This window comes from Leopardus geoffroyi, chromosome B4 (genome assembly GCF_018350155.1).
Source record: "Leopardus geoffroyi isolate Oge1 chromosome B4, O.geoffroyi_Oge1_pat1.0, whole genome shotgun sequence".
Taxonomy (NCBI): domain Eukaryota; kingdom Metazoa; phylum Chordata; class Mammalia; order Carnivora; family Felidae; genus Leopardus; species Leopardus geoffroyi.
In genome coordinates, this window is record NC_059341.1 from 108094375 (window position 1) to 108117872 (window position 23498).

Genomic DNA, 23498 nt, shown 5'->3' on the forward strand with positions numbered 1-23498 from the left:
ACAAAAACCCCTAAAATAATACTTTATGTATATTTTTCATAGCTTCCTTATTTTGTCTTTTACCTTATCTTCAATCCATGCATTATAGCCAGGAGGACTTAATCCCATATTCACAACACTAGCTATTAGCAGTGATAATAGCATTAGAGGAGAAATATATTTCCACATATAGTAGTAATATCTGTTGGGAGCAAAGCCCAGCATATCTTTCAGGTCTTCCATAAACCTAAATAAAAAGAAAGTATTTAATTATGCCTCAGGTAATTATTTCTATGCCTTAAAAATGTGCATTATCAATAGTTTGACAGAGGTTTCATCGATGATACCCTATGACATTTTATACTGAATCAAAAAATCATATTGGAAGATTACTTACAAATTAAGAACATTTATAAAGTAAAATGGAACCAGTTAAGTACTGTGATTTTCATTTAGCAAAAGCCTTCTTAAACCAATTACTGAAAAGTCTCCTACTGGTGACTTTCTACTCTATAAACACAATATTTGCAATACATTAAAAATTCCTAGTCTCTTTTTTTACTTAGCGATAATAAATTAATATCATTCAATATTCAGTCAGTCTTTATATAATCTAAACTTTCACTTCTTTTCATAGTCTGTTTGTTTGAATTGAAAGAAGGTCCACACACTGTGACTGACTGATGTATTTCTCAAGTCCATTTTTCATCTCTAGGTTCCTCCTACTTCTTCCAATCTATTTGTTAAATCAGCTAGGCACTTTATCTCATAGTACTCCTACAGTCTGGATTTTTCTGATCACATCCCCAAGTGTTGCTTCACAACTATACCTGATCCTCCTGTTTCCTGTAAATTAGCACTGAGACCTAGTAATGATCAGGCGTATGTTGTTTTAAGTAAGGTTGTTGTGGTATCACTTACATGAAATAAAGTTCACCCTTTTAGGTAAATGATGTTACCATTGTCAAAGCATATAATCATTACATACTAGTCCATATCCCCTAGTATTTATCTAGAGATATTTACTGCCCACCCACCAGTCCTCGTAGCAATGTTTCTGCAGACTTTTTGATTTTGTAAAGATAGTTCTCTATTAGATTGTTCAAAGAGAGATCATAGTAGCTATATTCCCCAATTTCTTGTAAGTTCACAACTGTCTGTGGTCACTACACTTGAATGTGAGTTTTGCAGGATTTAAAATCTTTGGCTTATGTTTTCTTTCCTTGAGAACTGTAAATATTTCTTAACTATATACTATTGTTACAAAAAAGTTTGTTGATTTTTCTCTTATACATAATTTTGATTGTTTTGTTTATTTGTTTGTTTTAAAGGAGAAAGTGTGAACCCAGTCCCCTGCTACTACAAATTATGCAGTTGAGTTTCCCACGTTTGGGGAAATCACAGCGGTCAGCACATCCGGAGTGCACTAAGCCTCTCCCTGGGAAAACGACCTTCATGATCATGGTATCTCCCCAGCCAGGTTAAGTATGATCGTTTTGTTTCTTTATTGTTTTTGCCTGGATAGCCCTTTATTTTTTCCCTTCTTTCTGTCTTTGTGGGTTTTTTTTTTTTTTTTTTTCTTTTGTCTTGAAGTAATAGCCTAGACTACATCCTAATGTTGGCCATTATGGGCATTTTTCCAAGTATATCATGTGCTTTTCAACATTCAAGTTGTCGCTTATTTCAGGCAAGTTTCTTGAATTACAGAGTTTGATACGTTCCAGCCACTGCATTTAGAGGACTTCATTGTACACATGTTGAGTCATCTTTGTATAACTCCTGTCTCTATTCCTTCGCTTTGCTCCTTTGTTATTTCTTCTTGTTTAAAAAAATAAATATTTACTCCTTTCTGGCTTCTAATTCTTGTGGAACTAGTCGCTGTGCTTATTGTTTTTGTGTTCATTTTAATTTGATCATCACTTTGGAAGTGTTTTTTTATTGTTATTATTCACAATTATTTCCTGAGTTCTATCACCTTGTTTTCAAATCTCCCTTTTCTCTAATTGTCATATTCTTTATTTTTAAAATATTTTGTAGCTTCTATCACTTAAAACAATTTATTTCAACTCATTTTGAAATATGGTTAGTTTTCCATCTATTTTGCTTGTGTGTTTTTGTTGTCTGCAGGGAGTTATTCTCCTCCTTTCCTCTTTAAAAAAAAAAAAAAAAAAAGTATTTTTTCCTAAGATTTTACACCACAATCAAGTGAAGTGAATTTTCCTGCGTTTTCATACATGAAGATATACACTAAAAGATGGCAGAGCATTTTTTTTTCGGCATTTTAAAAAAACAGAATTTCTATCGTGAAGTTATTGTTAGCCTCATAGGCAATGCGTGCAGAGCACACTGCCTCACATACAGTAGGAATTTCGTAGATACAAGTTTAATAACTACTATTAGTAGGAGTATCATTTCTCCTTCTGTTGTTAACCATTATTATTTAGGGACACTACTAAAACGAGATATTTTGTACTATGCCTATTGTAAATGACATACTGTGTAAATGGAAATCTACATTATGATCTTAATTGATCCACAGATCAGTCCAATAATAATATCAAATGCCAACACAATGCAAGTTAGGAGTTGAGGGTAGCTTGGTAGAGATACCTAGTTTTGAAATTAAGGTCTAAATTAAAGTCCTGGCTCTATAACCAACATACTGTGTTCTCCTGTATAAATAAGGCCAATTTTCCATTTGTAATATGGATATTAGTTACTACAGGGTATTTTTATGAGGATTCAGATTTTTTTTTTTTATTATATGAAATTTATTGTCAAATTGGTTTCCATACAACACCCAGTGCTCATCCCAAAAGGTGCCCTCCTCAATACCCATCACCCACCCTCTCCTCCCTCCCACCCCCCATCAACCCTCAGTTTGTTCTCAGTTTTTAACAGTCTCTTAAGCTTTGGCTCTCTCCCACTCTAACCTCTTTTTTTTCTTTTTTCCTCCCCCTCCCCCATGGGTTCCTGCCAAGTTTCTCAGGATCCACATAAGAGTGAAACCATATGGTATCTGTCTTTCTCTGTACGGCTTATTTCACTTAGCATCACACTCTCCAGTTCCATCCACGTTGCTACAAAAGGCCATATTTCATTTTTTCTCATTGCCACGTAGTATTCCATTGTGTATATAAACCACAATTTCTTTATCCATTCATCAGTTGATGGACATTTAGGCTCTTTCCATAATTTGGCTATTGTTGAGAGTGCTGCTATGAACATTGGGGTACAAGTGCCCCTATGCATCAGGATTCAGATTTTAATGCATGTTAGACAGCTATTACTACTATCGCTATATAGTACATGACTACTAAAAGTCCCTCCCCATGCTTGCCTGGAGCTTTTGACAATAATAAAAATATTTTCCAACCTTTGTCACAAAACTCCTTCAATACTGATAATATTCTCAACGTTGTTTGAGAGGACTCTGGTCTTCATGCAACACACTCATTCTTACTTTACATATACTTCCAATAACCTAATGATCTTAGTGCCTTAGTCCATATATGTTAACTAGAGGCAACAACTTTAAAAAATATTGTACAAAGCCTCTAGTAACCCTTTTCTTCTGCAATTACTCTAATGCCTCATTTCACGCCAAGTATATATACTTTTGGCATTAAGCAGGTATATAATTTAGAGGTAATTAGGAAGTAATTAGGAAGATAGGATTTAAAGTTAAGCAGAAATAGCTATGACTCCCAGATGTGCTTCTGTCCAGGTGTGTGATGAGTTAGTCACTTGGCGTCTCATAAGCCTGAGAAATGTGAAATGTGGACAACAATAATAACTTCAAACAACTTAAAGTTGTTGGTTCCTGGACCATAGCCATTACTCATTAATCTTGGAGGTTACTATTTGATAACTAGAATTAAATCAAAGCTCCGGAATCCTAGATTATATTACTATCTACACAATTCTATCTAATCACCTAATAGGGGAATATACTGTATTCAAGGGATTGAATGAAAAAGAGCCTGCAAAAGATCTGATGTTGTTGCAAAGCATTTTCCCCTCTAATCATTCCCCTCCTCTTCTAAATGAAATAGGTATTGACAATTGGTCTTTCCAAAATAGAGATGAAAAATGAATGCATAGATACTTACTTATCTATGCCATAAACAAAGGATACAGCAATATTCTCCAAAATGACTACAATTAGCAGAGGCAGTGTAGCAGAATAATCATCAAACATTGTAACGAAGTAATTTCCAGAACGTTGCACAAATATCAGGCCAATACAAAATGCCAGAAGACAACAGATAACTGTACAAAAGAAATAGATGAAAAAAATTAAGCTTTTATTCACGGGCATCTTTTAAATTTAATTATGAATTACCATGTTCAAACAGTTTTGTTTTCACTTTTATAACTTGTCAATCATATAAACAGGCAACACCTTTCTTGATACTATGGAATATAATACATTGGGAGTTAGTTAGCTGGAGCTACGCCCAGATTTAATAGGAATCCATGGTAAGACTCAATTCATTGCCCTGTCTCTGCACAAACTTACTTACAAGCACAAATAAAAAAGACAGAAAAACTGAGAAGATTTTAAAAGCATAAATCTCTGTAATATACTTCTCTTTATTAATAACAAAGTGACCTTTTCAGGGCTCCTGGGTAGCTCAGTTGGTTAAGCGCCCTGCTTGAGTTCAGGTCATGATCTCAGGGTTCATGAGTTTGAGACCCGTGTCAGGCTCTGGGCTGACAGCTCAGAGCTTGGAGCCTGCTTCAGATACAGTGTCTCCTTCTCTCTCTGCTCCTCCCCCACTCATGCTCTGTCTCTCTCTGTCTCTCAAAAATAAATGTTAAAAAAAATTATATATAAAAAAATAACATAGTGACCTTTTCAGGCAGCAAATGTTCATAGGTCTGTTCTGCTTTTAATAATGTTTTATAGTTTTGGAAGCTCTGTGGAAGTCTTAAATTAATAATGAGACTAATATAGCTCATAATAAGATTGTAATAACATATATATTTTTATATTTGACTGAAATACAGTTATTTTTATTTATTTTTTTTTTAATTTTTTTTTTCAACGTTTATTCATTTTTGGGACAGAGAGAGACAGAGCATGAACGGGGGAGGGGCAGCGAGAGAGGGAGACACAGAATCGGAAACAGGCTCCAGGCTCTGAGCCATCAGCCCAGAGCCTGACGCGGGGCTCGAACTCACGGACCGCGAGATCGTGACCTGGCTGAAGTCGGGCGCTTAACCGACTGCGCCACCCAGGCGCCCCAATACAGTTATTTTTAAAGCATAATTGAAGAAATCCGATCAGATCTTGCCTGAGCACCAACCCAAATCTCTATCTTGATATTGCATGAATAGATAAGTTGAGAATACAATTATGACAGGGTTGGGCAATCTCATCCAAGTAACAGAGAAGAACCTTCGAAAAGGAGTTTCTGGAGTAGTATCTAAGAAAGAGGCAAAAACTTCTGAGCACCTACAGTTAATATAAAAACTTAGAGAGGGGTGCCTGGGTGGCTCAGTCAGTTAAGCATCTGACTCTGGATTTCGGCTCAGGTCATGATCTCACGGTTTGCAAGTTTGAGCCCCGAACTGGACTCCATGCTGGCAGTGTGGAGCCTGCTTGGGATTCTCTCTCTCTTTCTCTGTCTCTCCCCAGTTTGCTCGCTCGCTCTCTCTCTCTCCCTCTCTCTGTCTTAAGTAAACAATAAAAAAAAACTTTATAAATTTAAAAAAAAAAACTTAGATTTCTGGAATCTATATTCTCTCACACACTCAGCAAAGGACCTGTCAAAAATAAAAGATGGCTATGTTCTACTTCTCAACCACCTTTTAGCAGAGGTGAGTGCAAATAATTGAGCAGGTAATGGCAGTTTGGGAGGGGAGAAAACAGACATCCTTGGATTCAATCAGATGAGGGGTCTCTAACAATCCCAGTAAGTATGAACTTCCAATTTAACTTCCATCGCTTTTACTGATAGTTCCATCATATATTTAGATGACTTTTGTTGCTTCCTTATTCTTACAGCATGTTAAATCACTGTTATGCTGTCTACCAGTATATGACCTGGTGTAAGTCTTATCTACCCAAACTTGGTTTTAGTTATCAGTACTATTATTTTTGGAGACAAGGCTCTCCTATATCTCTGTATCTTTTTTCTAATTTCTCTTATATCCTTTACATTCTTCAAATGCAAGGATGATGCAGTACATAACTGGTATTTTAATAACTGCTTGCAGACTGGACTTATGAATAACTATAAATATTGATAAACTGTTTTATTATCTTTCTTACTTAGAAGTATTAACTACTAGTAGTCCATAAGGGCTATTTTATATGAGAACTGAATTTAGATTTATCAATTTCAACTATGCATTTTTTGGAACAGGAATATCAGATCTGAACCTTTAAAAATATTTGTCTTGTTGGGGCACCTGGGTGGCTCAGTCAGTTAAGCGTCCGACTTCGGTTCAGGTCATGATCTCACAGTTCGTGAGTTCGAGTCCCACATGGAGCTTTTTGCTGACAGCTCAGCGCCTGGAGCCTGGTTCAGATTCTGTGTCTCCCCCTCTCTCTGCCCCTCCTCTGCTTGCACTCTCTCTCTCTCTCTCAAAAATAATAAACATTAAAAAAAGAATATTTGTCTTATTTACAAAGTTATGCATAAACATTCTATGAATTTATTCTAATGCCAGTAATTCATGGTAATGACATTACTATTAATAAAGAGTGATATAATAAGTAATCATTAACAATCAATTCAACCTATGTTAAATCTATAATTTGCATAGTATATAAATACATAAATAACAAATAATAATATACATATTAATAGATAGGAATGAATAAAAAACTTTCCTAAAATGGCCTGTATCAGTCCAATGAAAAGTCAAATGCATAAGAACTCACCAGTAAGAATTTCTTTCCTCACTTTGAAAGTGTCCACAACAGGTGTGATGATCCCTTCAATGGTTCCAAACATGCTGCCAAGCCCTAGATTGACGAGCATGAGGAAGAACATCACTGACCAGAAGGGAGATGCAGGGAAATGTGTCATTGCTTCCGTAAAGGCAATAAAAGCTAAACCAGTCCCCTGAACAGCCTGTAAAATATATATAAAATAGTGACATTAGTACAAATAATATTAAGAGATAGCCATATATATATATATATATATATATATATATATATATATATATCAGTTACAAAGAGGAGGGAAACACTGAATAATGTTTGGAAATACTGGAAATAAATAGGCTGATATCGTGTTGTTGTCTCCTAAGAAACTGTGTCTCCAACCAAACTTAAAGTGAATTGTGTTATCTCATAAAAACAATATACCAGAATTAAAAAAAAAAAAAAAGAACGTTTAAAAGTAAGTTGGTAATTAAATCTTTCTTTACAGAACTTAAGATTTTTATATAAATGATGGCTCCATCCATAATTTCCTGCACATGATTCTTTATGCTTAGTCTCATGTATGGTTAACTGTCTTATGGCAAAGGATTAGTAGCCAAGCTCTCTGTTATATTTTCCTTTTTGGCAATACAGGGAAAAGGTAACAACCAATACAATGATATTTATTAATGTTCACCTATTTCGTGTTTATTAAAATAAATGACAGTGGCTGAAGAAAAGGACTTAATCAGGACTTGTTAAACATAAATACTAAAATGGCCAAGTATTCATGTGTCAAAGCAATTATGCAATATATAAATGATAGTCAAAATTCAAATTTTGTATTAAAATATTATACCAGGAAAAGTATCAGACTAATTTCATTTTCTATGATGAAAGTTTATATTTTATTTTAAATTATTATGGCTTAATCAGTGGGATTGATTTTTAAAGTAAAGCAATTCTTCATGATTTAAGAAAGTATGTTCTTTTGATTTCTCTCTTGTTTTTTCCCACTGTTTGTCTTCTTTCTTAAATTCCACATGTTAACTGGTAGTAAAATAAAAACTTAAACAAAAAAAGAAGAAAATATCTTCTCTGAAATTAAAAATGTCAGTTTTGAAACAGCATAATCTTCCACAGGCATTTTAAAGATCATTTTCCTAAAAGACGTTTTCTGGATAATGCATAATTAAATGATTGATGACTATTGTATTGCTTAAATATAACCTACTAACTTTATTTAGCTCATCCTCAATTTGACAGGAATTGAGATGAAGAGCAGGAAACTCTTCTTCTTTCACTTTTTGAATGATGTCATAAACTAAATGATAATCTTCTGCAGTAACAGCTGACAGGTTGATATGACGAGGAATAATATCCTGACTAATGTTGCCCATTCTCAAAAATTTTACGATCATTTTCGAATTTCTGGAAAACAGAAAAAACGTATTAATGAACATTTATGGGCTTGGGAGGTTATACTTTTCATATGCTTATGCCATCAAAAGCTAAAGGAAATGAATATCCATACTCTGCGATGCATTTCTCATTTATGACATTTGCTTTGAAGCCCAGAACTGCAAACACCACCAATGTTGCCAGGACAGATGTAAAAAAATTAATGAAGGACACCAGGACAGCATCGAAGTGGCAATTGTTGTCTCTTTTGTTGTAGCTTGAAAAGGCGATGACGCCACCAAACCCCAGCCCTAAGGCAAAGAACACCTGGGTGGCAGCTTCTCTCCAGACCTTGGGCTCCAGCATCATTTCAAGCTGTTTAAAATTAAACATAACAGAAGTCAGCTGCAAAATAGTATTTAAGAATGCTCTACATGGAATCAGTTCTACTATTTAAATATATCATAATGATACTTATGATATATTTAAGGTTATTTAAACTGGGGTGATAATCTGTTCGTAAGTAGAAATAATAAATTTTTCACTTAGTAACGAAACAAGAAATATGAAGAAAGACTACACACAAACATGTAGATGGAAATTTTACTTACGTGGAGGTTTTCTACCTATAAGGGAATTTTTAAATATCTTTAAGACAAATAAATCAAAAGGACTATTTCAAATTAACTATCTTCAATCATTTCTTACTTATGCCTTTGTTTTCTTTCCAAAGCAAAATAACTTATCAATAAAATCTAATTACTTAACTAATACCCTACGTTTTGTGTTTTCTGGTGGAAGTCTAATAGTCAAAGCAGATAATAAGCAGATTATGAGCTTGGTTAGAGCTATTTGTACTTTGCATGTTCATATATGTATTGTTGATTCATTTCAACAGTTGCCTGAAAATGGAAGAAGTGTAACTATATCATCTCTAAGACACTTTCATATCCAAAGTTTTAAAGTTCTAAACCTGTGCTGAATATATACTTCAAGTAACTCAGCTTCACTTCTTAGGCAATTATAACTGTATATAACAATCAAACCTTTCAAATGGAACAATTAATATTACCCATATCTGACACAGATGTTAATAAAGTTAAGTTTGATTTCAGTAACAATAGTGTTTAAATTGGTATTGTATCTCTTTTTACCATTGCAGTGAAATTGTTCTCATTGGGAGCAATGTCAAACATGGCTAAGAACATGAGTTCCAGTTTCAGATCCTGATTCTGCCATTTCATTATCTAAAAACAGTGCAATCTACCGTAAGTGGCTGCTCTCTCTGAGTTTCAGCTTCCTCAACTGCAGACGGGGTAGCAAGGCATATACCACTCTGTCACATTCCTGACCTACCACACTCTAAGTGCTCAATCATTTTGGACAACTATGGACTGTACTGGTAGGCACACTGATAAGCACTTTATATGGATTATCTCATTTAATCTTCAGAACAATTCATGAAATTTGTTGCTACTATTATCTGAATGATAGAAAGATTAAGGAATCTGCCTGAGGTTACACAGCAGTTCTGGAGCAGAGCTGAAATACGAACTCAAGTAGATTCCAAAATGCCTATTTTCTCAAATATTAGGATTTATTGTTCAATTAATTTTAGTGATTACTATTGAAATATCATGTAAATATAATATTATAATGAAACATAATCATGATCATATGTATAATTTATGAAGACTTAACTAAAATATTCATATTGCTTATTGATTGTTGCTACATTACTATTCTATCATGAATATTGATCTAAAACACACTTAACAATCTATCTCTACTCTTCCCACTAGATGGCAGGCAATACCTATTTACTAAAGATATTATTCAGATTACTTGTGTCCTTTACTTTCTCCCTTGGACAAACAATGTAAACTAAAAAGTAATTGACAACTTATCATTATCAGAGTAACTATCACACCCACATGTATCCACAGTCAATGGAAAATGAACTGAAGAAAGAATTAACTATATTTTAATAGTGATTCCCCAGTCCTGGTTTAAAATGTTAATAATGCTACAGTTTTAAATATGGAGGCATGTAAGTGTCCTATCAAAGTATTTACACTCTAAGATATTTATTTAAATCAAATATTCAGAATTATGTCACAAGCAATAGCCAACTTATAAAAAGTGATATTCCAGAAGTTTACACCAAAGTTTGTTGTTTTAAACTCAAAAAGCTTTCTTTTTTTTAACATTACACTATAAATGTTTTTAGATATTAAGTATGGCCCATTTGAAGCCGATTTAAATTATAATACAGCTGAAATCTATAAATCTTCAGTAGTTACTCACTGAGGAGTTCCAAAAACTCTAAATGCTAACCAGGACTTTTGAATTAGTCAAGAAAATCAGATATCAATGGCAGCATTTTTGCTACTAGAGAATGAATTCCAGGTTCCAGCTTGGGAACCTGATACCCAAAGAACACAGCCTCTTTTACATAGTATCAAGGCAGCTGCCAGGACTGACAAAGAATTCCAGGGAAGCTAATTTCTGCCGAAATCCCACAGCATGATGCTGGCTGCACATTCACCCTTCAGATAACTTCCAATTTCTCAACTAATTTTGAAACGGTATTTTTGTAACTCAGTGTCTGCCAATAAAAGTGTTAGCAAACTAATAGTGAGGTATAACTTCATTACTAAAATTATGTACATCTCAAAACTTGTTTTTGTTTCCTGCCAAATCAATATATTTAATCCACAAGGATTCATTAAACACATTCAAAGGGCCCAGCATTGGGTTCAGCTCTAACATGAATAAAAGAACATAAGTTCTGAGCCTTTTATGGAGCCTAATGAGAATTCTTCTGAAATGTATATTCAGAAAACTTCCCAAACTTGCCACTATAAGTATTATTCTAGGAAGCACAAAACCTCAAAACAAGAACACTGATTTTCTCGAGACAGGATTTACAGCACAGAAACGTCCTCAGCCCCCATTCATGGATTTTAGGTAATCTGTCATTCTTCTAGATATTAAGCAAATCATTATGTTCCTTATGTTTTTCTGGTAAGAAGATCTTATTATCGTTTTTTTTCAAAGCAGTCAATTACAAAAGGTTAAAAACCACTGACTAAGAGAAGGAAGAAGAGTAAAGATGGAAAAGTCCTAAAATGTCTCAGTGTAAAAAACTGGAAGTTAATTTACTATAAAAGAGGAATTTTTGAAGTTCACATAGCGAGTCTTACTCTAGAACTAAAATGGGACATATAAAATTGGAAATAGATGGATATAATTATAGATATATAAAAGCCCTATTTTTTTCTAGGCTGGTTAACATAACAGCTATAATTTAAAAGGCTAATGTACATATGTTAGAACAATTGTCCCTTAAGTCTAACTGTGGGAACATTTTAACAATGGACATAATACTTTTATGATCATAAGCCTTGAATAGAAATGCAGTACATACCTTAGGGGTAAACATGTGGCGGATGCCATCAATTGAACCATTTAAAAGGAGTGCTCTGATTAGGAAGCATATAAGTACCACATATGGGAAAAGAGAACTAAAATACATGATCTACAAAGAAAAAAAAAATATAGGTGAGATACACTAACATCTACATTCCTTTCTATAGTTAAGATTATATGTCCACTTCTATACTTTGGCAGTCTGTTTTTATAGCATGATTAATAATACTATTAATACCTTGTATAGCCATCATATTAGAATGGCTTATTAGTCTTAATGCAATGCGACTTAAGATCCTATTTGAGATATAATGAGAAATAAGGACTCTCACTTACACTCCTTTAAAATAGTCCATAGTTATCATTAACTTGATTTCTTATAGTTCACAAAACAAGCAAGATTTAAGAGAAATTAATGGCCACTGACACCCTAATAAATCCTTACTTACATTGTTTTAGGTAAAAGAAACAGCAAAAAAGTCTTTATTTTTTCATTAATCAAAATCCCATTATAAGTCTGTAAAGCTTTTGGAGTAAGGAGCGGCCCCTGTTAAGTCTCCCAAGACTGAATAATTAGCAATGCCAAGGTTGTACTTTCCGCTTCACAAGTTTTCACGTTTAAAGTTAAGCAAATGTTTAACCATAGAAAAGCAATTGTCCTAACCAGACATTTACAGCTTCCTTGACATCTCCATGTAGAAGCCTAACAGGTCTCTAAAACTTTTCAGGTCCAGAAAAGAACTTCTGAATTTTCCCCACAGATGTCCCCACCCGTCTCCGCCTCTACAAATAGCCCAACCATCCATCCAGGTGCAAAAGTCAAACACCCAGAAGTAGTCCTGCACCACTGGTAATATTCTCCTAGTTTTCAGGCTACCACTCAGGGTATCTTATTCCTGCTTAACACATTCCCAGGATTTCTAATACAGCTGCAATACAATGTGAGTTCCTCCCTCTGACCTGCAAAGCCTCACATTACAGCACCTCCCTTCCCTGCCCCATCATTCTTCCTCCAGCTGAGCCCCACACCGAGGCCCTTGCTAGCTGCCTCAGACCCCTCTCTGCAGCTTCAGGACAAAGCAGGGCTGCACCCGCAGTCGGCGGCACTCATCTCCTGAGCCTCATGACTCGCTCTCTTGTTATCTATGTCTCACCTCCATCTTCGGTGAACTAAAACATGAGGGTCAAGTGAATGAATAGCAAAAGTAAAGATTGTTTAGTATTGACACAAATTTCAGGAAAGATCTTTGATGAAATAAGGAGAGATTACGTAACTTCAGATATCACTATCAAACACATTTTTATGGTCTTTCTTTAAACACGTTTTTAAAAGCACCACTTTTTGCCAATCTGTATTTCCTAGAATGACATGGTACTTGTAGTTTGCCCAGACATTTACAGCAGAGCTTGAGGGGTGCGTGGAGGGCATGCAGGAGTGGTGATTAGCATAATCAGGAGGGGCTCTAACATACTAACTTTTCCAGAAGATTGAATGCCTTTGATCATAGCCAAGCAAACTACAACCCAGGCGGCCAGCAAGCAGACGGTCATCTTCCAGTTTAAGCCCCCACTTTCAGAAATGGAACTGGAAATATTCAGGGCTTCTCTATACCAGTAATAGGTGGTGGCAGAACTTTTTTCACATTCCGGCTCTACGACTGTAGAAAGAAAGGTAATACAGTCATTTCAGACTAGAAAGAGGAATGAGGCATTTTTTCCTCCAGTAAGCCTATAAATCAGTTAACATTTCATAGAAAAGTACTACTATTCTCGAGAAGTATTTACATTCACAATGAAAACACAATGGTGCAAAATTCACAGACATGTATCCTTGTTGAGGTTTCTTTAATTTTTTTTAACGTTTATTTATTATTGAGAGACAGAGAGACACAGAGCATGAGCAGGGGAGGGGGAGAGAGAGGGGGAGACACAGAATCCGAAGCAGGCTCTAGGCTCTGAGCAAGCTGTCAGCACGGAGCCTGATGTGGGGCTCAAACTCACAAACTGCGAGACCATGACCTGAGCCGAAGCTGGACGCTCAACCAACTGAGCCTCCCAGGTGCCCCTTCCACATTATTTTAAAAGGAAAAAAATCTCAAAGTCTCACACTTTTAGCAACTTTATGATCTTTATATATAAAAACAGTACATGGTACATGTCTTACAAGTGTGTGAAGCATTTTTCACCAAAGGACATTGATCCCAAGGTAGAGGTTGCTGAAAAGACTGAGAAAAATAAAACAAACTCCAGCCAATGATGACATTGTAGTAGAGAGCCACAAAAAAGCACACCTGCAAAACAAAACAGTGTAATTACATTACATCTCTCATGCCCCTTCCTTTGAACAAGATGAAATGCATAAAACCCCATTCAACATTTTAAACATTTTAAAAATCCTCATTTCATTTTTACTTGAAACACATCATCTTTTCTAAAAAGGTCTTAACATGCATTATCAAGGTTGAACTGTATTAATATTTACAGCTTGGTTTGCATATTAGTGCAAACTCCAAAGATGTTTTTTAAAAACATGATTAAAGAGTTGAATAGAAATACACAAAGATTTCATGCAAATGAAAACTGTACCATTACAAACCCTGTAAAAATTATATGGCATACACCATACCAGGAAACTTACTACACAACTTGCAAATCCAATGCCACCCAGTTTAGGGCTTATGTAATTCCATACACCAATGCTTCCTCGCCGAATTCTCTGACCCACAGAAAGTTCCAGGAAAAAAAGGGGAATACCTATTACCAGAAGCAGTATTAAATACGGCAAAAGATATGCACCTACAGAAACAAGGACAAATAAAATAGATTACATTTTTAATAGTCACAGTAGACAATGCACTAATTTTGAAAATCTCATAAAAGACAATATTTGAACTTCTATATAGTATAATTCTAAAGGACTTTGAAGAAAATGAAATTTCATCATTTTAAACTTTCTAGTATTTGAAACCCAAACTTGACTGCTACAAAGGGCGTCTGATAAAAAATAATTGTGATTAAAATAAGAATACAGTTTTTAGTTTCATCTTATTGAAAGGGCATGACTTCATTTTCCATAAAAATAATTGATTTCTTAAAATTATTTTCTCAAGTAGGTTTCACAAACTCCCAAGAAATCTTATTCACACATTGCTCATCAAGCAATTAATTAATAATTAATTAATTATTTTTTAATTAATTTAATTAAATAATTTAATTAATTAATAAGATTTATTAAATCTTATTCAAACTCATCTAAATCATGCATTCCAAATCATATAAATTAGAGTGAACGAGATTTTCTAGTATTACAGCTGACTTTTCTCCCTAAATAACAACAGGGGAGAAGCGGCTGCCAAGATTGAAAAAGAAAAAACAAAATAGAAAAATAATAAGAACTTCTACCTCAGACAAATGTTATTTTTTCCCATATATACTTCATTTACAAGGTACATTTCAGGAATTTTTTTGTTTTCCAAAATTCTGTGAAGGGATGGTGACATTGACTGGAAAACTAAGATATTTAATATATATTGTAAAATGCATGTGCAAATATATATATTATCCTTGTAGTAAGGTTTTCATACTTAAAAATTATTTTATAGCAACATCTCAAATTAAGACATATGACTAGTTATTTTAAAATGTGAATAAGTTTGACAATGTTAATATTAGATCCTATTAATTGATAAAGTTAAATGTGAACCATATTCATTCCTACATAAGAATACATATGCAAATTATTCATTAAATAACCCCTAGGATGGACTTCCTACATTCAAATTTCTTATCTGAAGTTTTGTCCAACCAGATACTGTCAAGTAAATCATGCAACTGATGGTGTCAATGCATCAAATGCATTAACAATAAAATAAGAATCCATTTGTTGTATTTTCCCATTAAAAAAAAAAAACCTATTTAGTGGAATTGAATAGATTTTAGAAGTTGTTCAAATTGTTCGGTGGTTATTCTGCTGAAGAAGTAAACATTACTTTTTTTCAAATTATTTATCTTAGTATATATCTCTGAAATAATGACCACATACAAGAATTTCCCTAATATAGTGGTCCATAGAAAATCTCTACTTTCTTATGATGGATTTTCAGTCTTTCTGACTTAAGTTGATTCTACAAATGGGTATGTAATGTAAAGCATGGATTCATGAGTTTATAAAACAGAATTATCAAAAATCTAATTCTTTAAAAATTTATTTATTTAAGTTCAAGTTAATTAACATACAGTGGAGTACTGGTTTCAGGAGTAGAAGCCAGTGACTCATCACTTACATATAACACCCAGTGCTCATCCCGACAAGTGCCCTTAAAAAATGAACAATAAAAAAAAATCTAATTTTTAAAATGATTAGTTACATTGAGGTGCTAATGACCTGAAAATGTTTCCCAAAGGACTGAAAGAGCATTTTAATACATGCGCCTAGTCCTAGAATGTGAACGCATTCACGTATGTGTGCATGACTAGAGAGGGAGAGAATGAATTAAAACTGGATTTGGCGATAGTGCCTCAATTATGTGTGCAGGACATGCTATTAGATACTTAGCTTTATCTTCTAACTGAAATTACTCTAACACTAACTTCCATGTTAAAAATAGTCATAGCTAAGATATAAATGAGCATTTACTATTTGCCAGGCACATTTCTAAGCATGCTACATGTAGTTACTCATTTTTTCTTACAAGAATCCAATGTGGTAAGTACCCTTATTACCCTCATTTTACAAGTGTGGGAACTAAACCAGAAGTAAGTTAACTTGGAAAAAGTCATATGGCTACTGTGGGAAACAGCCAGGCTTCAAGGCCAAATTGACTTCAAAATGTGAGCTGGTAGCTTCTATATTACACTATTTACTAAGCTTACCCATTGTACTTTAAATTTAATATCTTCAAACAAATCAACTTATGCTGGGTTTACCACTTTTTAGTTCTAGTATTCATAAAGTGCCTCAAGTGACAGATGAATGAGATTCAACTACTCTCAGGTTATCTGACTAAACAGCCAGAAAATACAACTCAAATACCTGTAAGGCTCAATACTATACTGCATGTTGGGTACAGCCTTTTGTATTGACAGCCCTTTTGAAATGAAAAAGTCCACTGGCATTTTATATCACTGTCCAGTATTTTTTTTTATTTGAAGAGAGGAAACAACGGTAGGAAGAACGTTTTGACTCCTATTACATATGACAATAAGGAGGAGGAGCCATTCTGTCTAATAACTAATCTCTAAATATGAAATCCTTTGAGTTCTCCACCAAAACACAATTTGCGTTAAATGGATGCCAACCTGACTTCAGGCAATACAGCCTTCTTCCTCAACAGTATGGCCAGTAAGGCTCATAAAGTGAAAGGCTTAAGATCAGAGCTCATCTTCTTCTAGTCTTGGCAAATGGGATGACTCAGGAGAAACAAAAAGCAGGGTAGTATACAGCTGCTTATAGCTGATTTGATAAATAATTCCTATGTGATGTTCATGACTGGCTAAGGAGCATATGGTTTCAGTGGAGTGATGTGAAGTGCACCACATCACTGACATCAAGAGGTATCGATTCTTACCTCTCAGGCAGGTTTGTCTAACAGGCTACTATTTCCAAACCTGTTGTTTTGTGCCTGGTTGAATTAAGTTAAGTAAGATCTTACATGTATTTTGTCATCAGAACACCTTAGCTTTTTATCTTTTAATCCAAAAAGAAATTTCACAAATGAATGGTTATATTATCCCATTTGATTTGTACAGAAAGTATAAAACCATATTTTTGTCCAGTCAACTAAACTATCACAAATTGGAATCAAATACCAAAATAATCTTTATACATTTTGTATGATGAAATTTAGTTAATATTTAGTTTTTAACCACATTTATTTTCACAGCTTCCATGTACGTATATAGATAATAAAGTTTCAACTCAAATGTTAGTTAACTTACTATTACTTGACTTTGGTACCCTATAGAGCTTGTGTCCTACATGAACAAGTCATTCCCTTGAATATGTTTTTTTACTGATTTTTAAGGCAATTTTTGCTAAGTAACCCTTATTATTATATGCACAAATACAAAAAGCTAGACCATTACGTTGATGGATTTATTTTTGTTTAAAGTTATGGATGCTGATTTCTTTTTTAGTTTAAATTCAAGTTAGTTAACATACAGTGTAGTCTTGGCTTCAGGAGTAGAACCCAGCAAGGATGCTAATTTCTTTAAAGTTTTTTTTGAAACTAAACATTGTCCCCAAATACTATAGAATTAGGAATCAAATATATATGGTATCTAAGGATGAAGAATGCCTAGCAATACATTAATTATCTGGTTAAATCCCTTCCACTGGGATCTACAAAGTTTTGGTCAGCATTTGAACACTATAATTACTCTAAATTAAATACAATTTTTGTGTGGTAAAATGAAATTATTTCAAATTCAGAGTTCATAAATTGTGTAGAAAAAATTCTTTGTGACTTGTTTTACCAGTATCATCTTATATCAGAAACTTCAGGTTTTTCTCCAAAGAGAATAACTGACAGGCATAAGGAATGCCTGTAACATTTGTTAGAAAGTTCAGTAATTTAGAGATGTTTAATAACATCCACAGAAAGAATTTGAGAATGTATTACCCTTAAGAAATCTTTCTTTGAGTATTCATAACAAGCCATCTGCCTCTATGGAAACCTAATCTGAAAACAGAGGTGAGCTCACTTCCAACAAAGGAGTCTCCCTGGCTTTACAATGGAATTCATACGTTCTGAAATAATGAGACTGCAGCAACAACAGGAGCTATTTCAAACAGTCAATTACAATTTACTTAGCAACGTATCACTGAACAACAAAACAAAACCCCCCAAAACTTACCACCTCCGTTCTTCTGACATAGGTATGGGAATCGCCACACATTTCCTAAACCCACAGAAAATCCAACTTGGGCCAGGATGTATTGTAGTTTACTGTTCCAAGCTGGTCTTTCATCTTCAACTTCTGATTCCTCTTCAACATCTATATCTTTTTCCTCCTGAACATCAACAATTAGTTCACTCTTCTTAAAAGCATCATCAGCTGAGTCTTCATTGGAAAGAAGGTCTTTGACAGACTCAATAACTTCATCATCTAATTCTCTTTTTACCACCTTGCTATTCTTCGGCATTTGAAAACGTGGGTAGTATTACTTTTTAAAAATTCCCTTATGGTGAATTTGTCAATTTTTTTTTGAAAAATGTTAATTGATATGAATAAAAGATGGAGGAGGGTATCAATTAAATCCTTGATTCAAGGTGATAGACTCTTAATGGATCCTGGATCTGAATGTCCAATATTCTACAGGTACCTGTAAAATTTTAAGTTGAAAAACAATAATATGTAATGAGAAAAAATATTTAAAGTACTGAAAACTGTTATTAGTTTCTATGATGAAAACTCTCTCTACCAAGTATAAGACATATGATTGTCCTTGGCCCTTCATAGTTTAATGTTGCCAGAAGTATAAAAATTGTAAAGTACACATGTGTTTCAGGCACATTTTCTTTTAATGTTTATTTTATTTATTTTTTGAGACAGAAAGAGAGAGAAAGAGAGAGAAAGAGCGAGCACAAGCAGGGGAGGCACAGAGAGAAAGGGAGACACAGAACCTGAAGCAGGTTCCAGGCTCTGAGCTGTCAGTACAGAGCCTGATGTGGAGCTCAAACTCGCAAACCATGAGATCATGCCCTGAGCTGAAGTCGGATACCTAAGCAACTGAGCCACCCAGGTATCTCTGGACACATTTTCTTTTAACTCACTTTTTCCTTCTTACATAAATCTACTTTGATTTCAGATATACTCCAATGCATAATGTATATGGCGCTCATTAGTACTTAAAGTTTTTTGACTTTTTTTTTTAATTCTTCCTTTTCTCCTGACTAAAGTACATCCTTTATTTTATTCCTCATAGAATTACATACACAATTACATGTCATCCCTATAAATTTGTCTTATATAGAATCTCTTCTGTTCATGTATTCATCTGTTCACCCACTTGATATTAATTATAATAGGGCTACAAACATTCACAAATTATACAATATCTGCTTTAAAGGAGCTTATATTTGATACAGCGAAAGGTACATTCCAAATAATTACACTACATTGCATAATTTATATGACCCAACATCATTACTATAGGAGAGATCAGAAACATTGCATAAAAGCAGCATTATAGTTGGGCAGAAATGGAGTTGAGGACACACCAAACATAAGGAATAGGATAAAAAGATGCAGGAAGTGGTAAAAATTATTATTTGTGTAAACATTCTCTCCAATGACCCAAAAAACATACTACCACCACTTTGGCATTTTCCCTTTATTTCATTTTAGGTTATATCTCATTTCCTTTTCTCTGTTCAAATATAGACCAAGTAAGTCTATAGGGTATGTCTGCAGACCAATCAGATTGTCTATTTCAAAAAGTGCTTAAACATATGAATGCTTCTTTTCAAAATTAGGTCAGAAGACTTAGAAATAATATCCCAAGAAGTCTGCCATTTGTTGCTACAAAAAACCAATTCTTTGACGGAACTGTATTAGATTTACATTCAAAGTCAGAGAAATAGCCCATCATACTTTAATTTATAATCTTCATGAACAAGACAGGGGGCTAGGTAACTCAATGAAAAAGAAAAAAAAAAAAAGGAATTCATTAACTTGATCATGTAACTTTTACTGGTTGCCTTTAGGTAAACAACTTTTATTGGAGGTGTTCAGTTGTTTCCCAATTAAAATATATACCCCAAGAGCAAACACAAGAATTATGTAAAGATCTACATTTGTTGAATTACCTAAAGATAAATTGTTGGCCCAGTGATTTAACTGACACATAGATAAGAGTATTGGCTTTAATCTGACGAACCAGGAGTTGTGTCCTAGTTCTTTTATTTCTTAGTTGTATAACTTCTCGTAGTTACCCCACTCAGCCTTAGTTTCCTCAATAAACTAAGGTTATCAGCTATTCTTTTCGCTTTTTCCACACAAATAAAAAGGTAAGGAATGTATCAAAGTTTAGAAATACTACTACAGTAAAAACAGCCACCATATCAGAAAGAAAAATTTAAGACAGTGTTACTCATGAACCTCTCCCAAATTAATTATCTCGGAAATTGTAGTATTTATTCTATGTATTTCCAAGTCTTTGTGGAAAAAAAATACACAAACAAAATGAAATGAAAAATAACAATGTTGGACACTGCTGAATTTTTTAAAAATACTAAATGAATAATCATATCAACGTACAAACAATATCCTTTGGCAAAGTTTACATTTAAAAGTTTCTATCAGAGGAGCGCCTGGGTGGCTCAATTGGTTGAGCGTCCAGCTTAGGCTCAGATCATGATCTCACAGCTTGTGAGTTCGAGCCCAGAATCAGGTTCTGTGCTGACAACTCAGAGCCTGGAGCCTGCTTCGGATTCTGTGTCTCCCTCTCTTCCTGCCCCTTCCTCACTCGTGCTGTGTCTCTCTCTCAAAAATAAATAAACATTTAAAAAAAATGTTTTTAACGTTTCTATCAGAGTACCCAGAGTTCATATTTTCCACGAAAAAAAATCGTCAAATATAAACAAAATTTAAATACAATGGTATATTATAAATGCCTAAAATATATCTAATATATGAAACCTATCTAACTATATATACAGATTATATAGTACAGTAGTCCTAGGCAACCTTTATAATATTAAACATACTAAAAAGGATGTTAAATAGGTTGTTTCACTTATTTAGAGCTCTCTTCACTAGGCCATAAGCTCTGCCTGGAGAATGGCTTTATCTTACTCATCTCACATTCTTAAGGTTTAAACTTGTCTGTGAAGTGAATGAACTCTAAGAAGTAGGACAGAATAATATTGTTATGATAACTACAAGTATTCTGCACTATTACACATTTGGTTGTTTTGGGGGGGGGGGTTGATTTTTTACTCCAAGGATCTATACTCATTGAGTCAGAGACATTCCTTTCAGAGGCTGCATAAAACCAAATGTAAAGATATAAATTGAATTTCTGAATGGATTTGTAAAAACTCAGTATGTAAGACAACAATTTGGAAAGTAAATTAACTTCATATTTTCAAGACCTAACTTTTCTAAATAATATCATTTTTTATGATGCTCAAAGCTTACCTGAAGATCCTAGTTAATAAAAGTAGGCCATATATATAGATTAAAAAGAGAATAAAAAGCCAGGTTGACTACTGCCAAAAGTATATTGGTCATTGCTACATCTGGGAAAAGAAGAAATGAAGCCAGAATGTCCAGGAAGGAAGTGAGGTAGAAAGTAATAAAGTATCACTACTCTACAGGTCACACAGGAAGTAGGATAATCAGTTTCAAGGAACTGCACAGCTTCTGCCAAGCTAGCACCAACCATTCCTGTGACAGAATCAAGCTATCATTTACTGCACTTCACTGCACCTATGAGTTGCATTATCAGTCTACATCACTACTGGGTAAAGGCCTCCTCTCTACCCCTGAGCAACAGATATTCAAGATCCAACATCAATAAAATATTGCCCATGGGTCAAATACAACACACTGTCTGATTTTATAAATAAAATTCTATTGGAACATAGATAGCCATGCCCACACATTTACATCTTTTCCATAGGTAATTTTGTGCTGCAACAGCAGAGTCACTTTGTATGTACTACAAAGCCTAAAATATTTCTCACTATCTTGAAAAAAATTGACAACCACTGTTCCAGAGAATAAATCTGAATTGAAGATGTGGAGTTTCCTAGACCACTCAATCCAGGCTCCATTTGAATGACATGAATTTCTTTATAAAATAGTGTGACAAGATAGAACTCTACACATTCAAAGATAAGCAATTACTAAGAATGAAAGGGTTTTATATGGAACCAGGGAGATGGAGTGGTAGTATTTGAGAGGGGAAGAAACATAAGCAAAGACAAAGGTGGAAAATATATGTCAGGAAACAGAATGCTCAAGAGTTTCAAGTAGATTACTTATTAAAAAAAAAAAACAAACTCAGAGATTCAATAAATTAAAGATTAAAAAGTTCCCCTTTAAAAAAATCAAAGAAAAGATATTAAAGATGAATAGAAGTAAAATTTAGGTGGATGAATACTAAATATAGAAATTGGAATATTCATTATAGGAATAAAAGGCATATTCGGAACAAATAAAGGCTGCTACAAGTACATCCACAGACATCAGAATAGACTTAAGGAAACTTCTCAAAAAGAATGAAAAGAGTCAAATATTTTAAAGTAATTCAGAGAAAAAGCTAATGGAAATGGAAGTCAGATAAAGGTGATACAACAAACATAAAATTGGTGTACCCAGGAAAGGAAATAGAATTAATATAACATAAAATACTAACAGAAGTTTTGCTTATACTCATATTTTCAAATAATAATAATACAGAAGGGTCAACACTGAAAAATACTGGCATAAAGATTCCTAGGGACTTCAAGCAGAGTAGAAAGGGGAAATAAAAAGACTTCCCAGTATACTTAATAACCTCTAAAACAAAACAAAACTAAACAAAACTAAGAGGAAAAAATACTTACTTTCTAGTTTTTGTAATCAATTATTTTGTATTCTAATTATAAACGCAACAGGCAAATATTCTTATCTATAAGAGATCTGATGATCCCTATTGGGGAGGGAGAGAAACAGGTTACATGATCGTGAACTTTGGCCAACCAAGAGAGAAAACAAAGTAAGTATCTCAGTAACAGAGAAGGCATGTTAAAGGATATAAGTGAACATTAATTTAAACAAGAAATAAACTTTAAAATCTATATGAATTATGTTT

At 33.9% G+C, this 23498-nt stretch overlaps 1 protein-coding gene and 1 non-coding gene across 4 annotated transcripts in view; both read right to left on the reverse strand.

Moving 5' to 3' along the window:
* Positions 1-23498, reverse strand: part of SLC6A15 (solute carrier family 6 member 15) — a 38592-nt gene that overhangs the window by 2628 nt on the left and 12466 nt on the right. For all 3 annotated transcript variants that reach the window (XM_045463801.1, XM_045463802.1, XM_045463803.1), the window contains exons 2-11: positions 18551-19019; positions 14334-14491; positions 13860-13986; positions 13172-13353; positions 11694-11804; positions 8397-8638; positions 8101-8293; positions 6875-7067; positions 4092-4251; positions 64-226 (exon numbers count right to left, since the gene is read on the reverse strand). In XM_045463801.1, the coding sequence (XP_045319757.1) occupies positions 64-226; positions 4092-4251; positions 6875-7067; positions 8101-8293; positions 8397-8638; positions 11694-11804; positions 13172-13353; positions 13860-13986; positions 14334-14491; positions 18551-18839 (1818 nt within the window). In that variant the 5' untranslated portion in view covers positions 18840-19019. The remainder of the gene's footprint in view (positions 1-63; positions 227-4091; positions 4252-6874; positions 7068-8100; positions 8294-8396; positions 8639-11693; positions 11805-13171; positions 13354-13859; positions 13987-14333; positions 14492-18550; positions 19020-23498) is intronic.
* Positions 1308-1468, reverse strand: LOC123592348. The gene has a single exon (XR_006709736.1). It is a non-coding gene; the product is annotated as a U1 spliceosomal RNA (small nuclear RNA).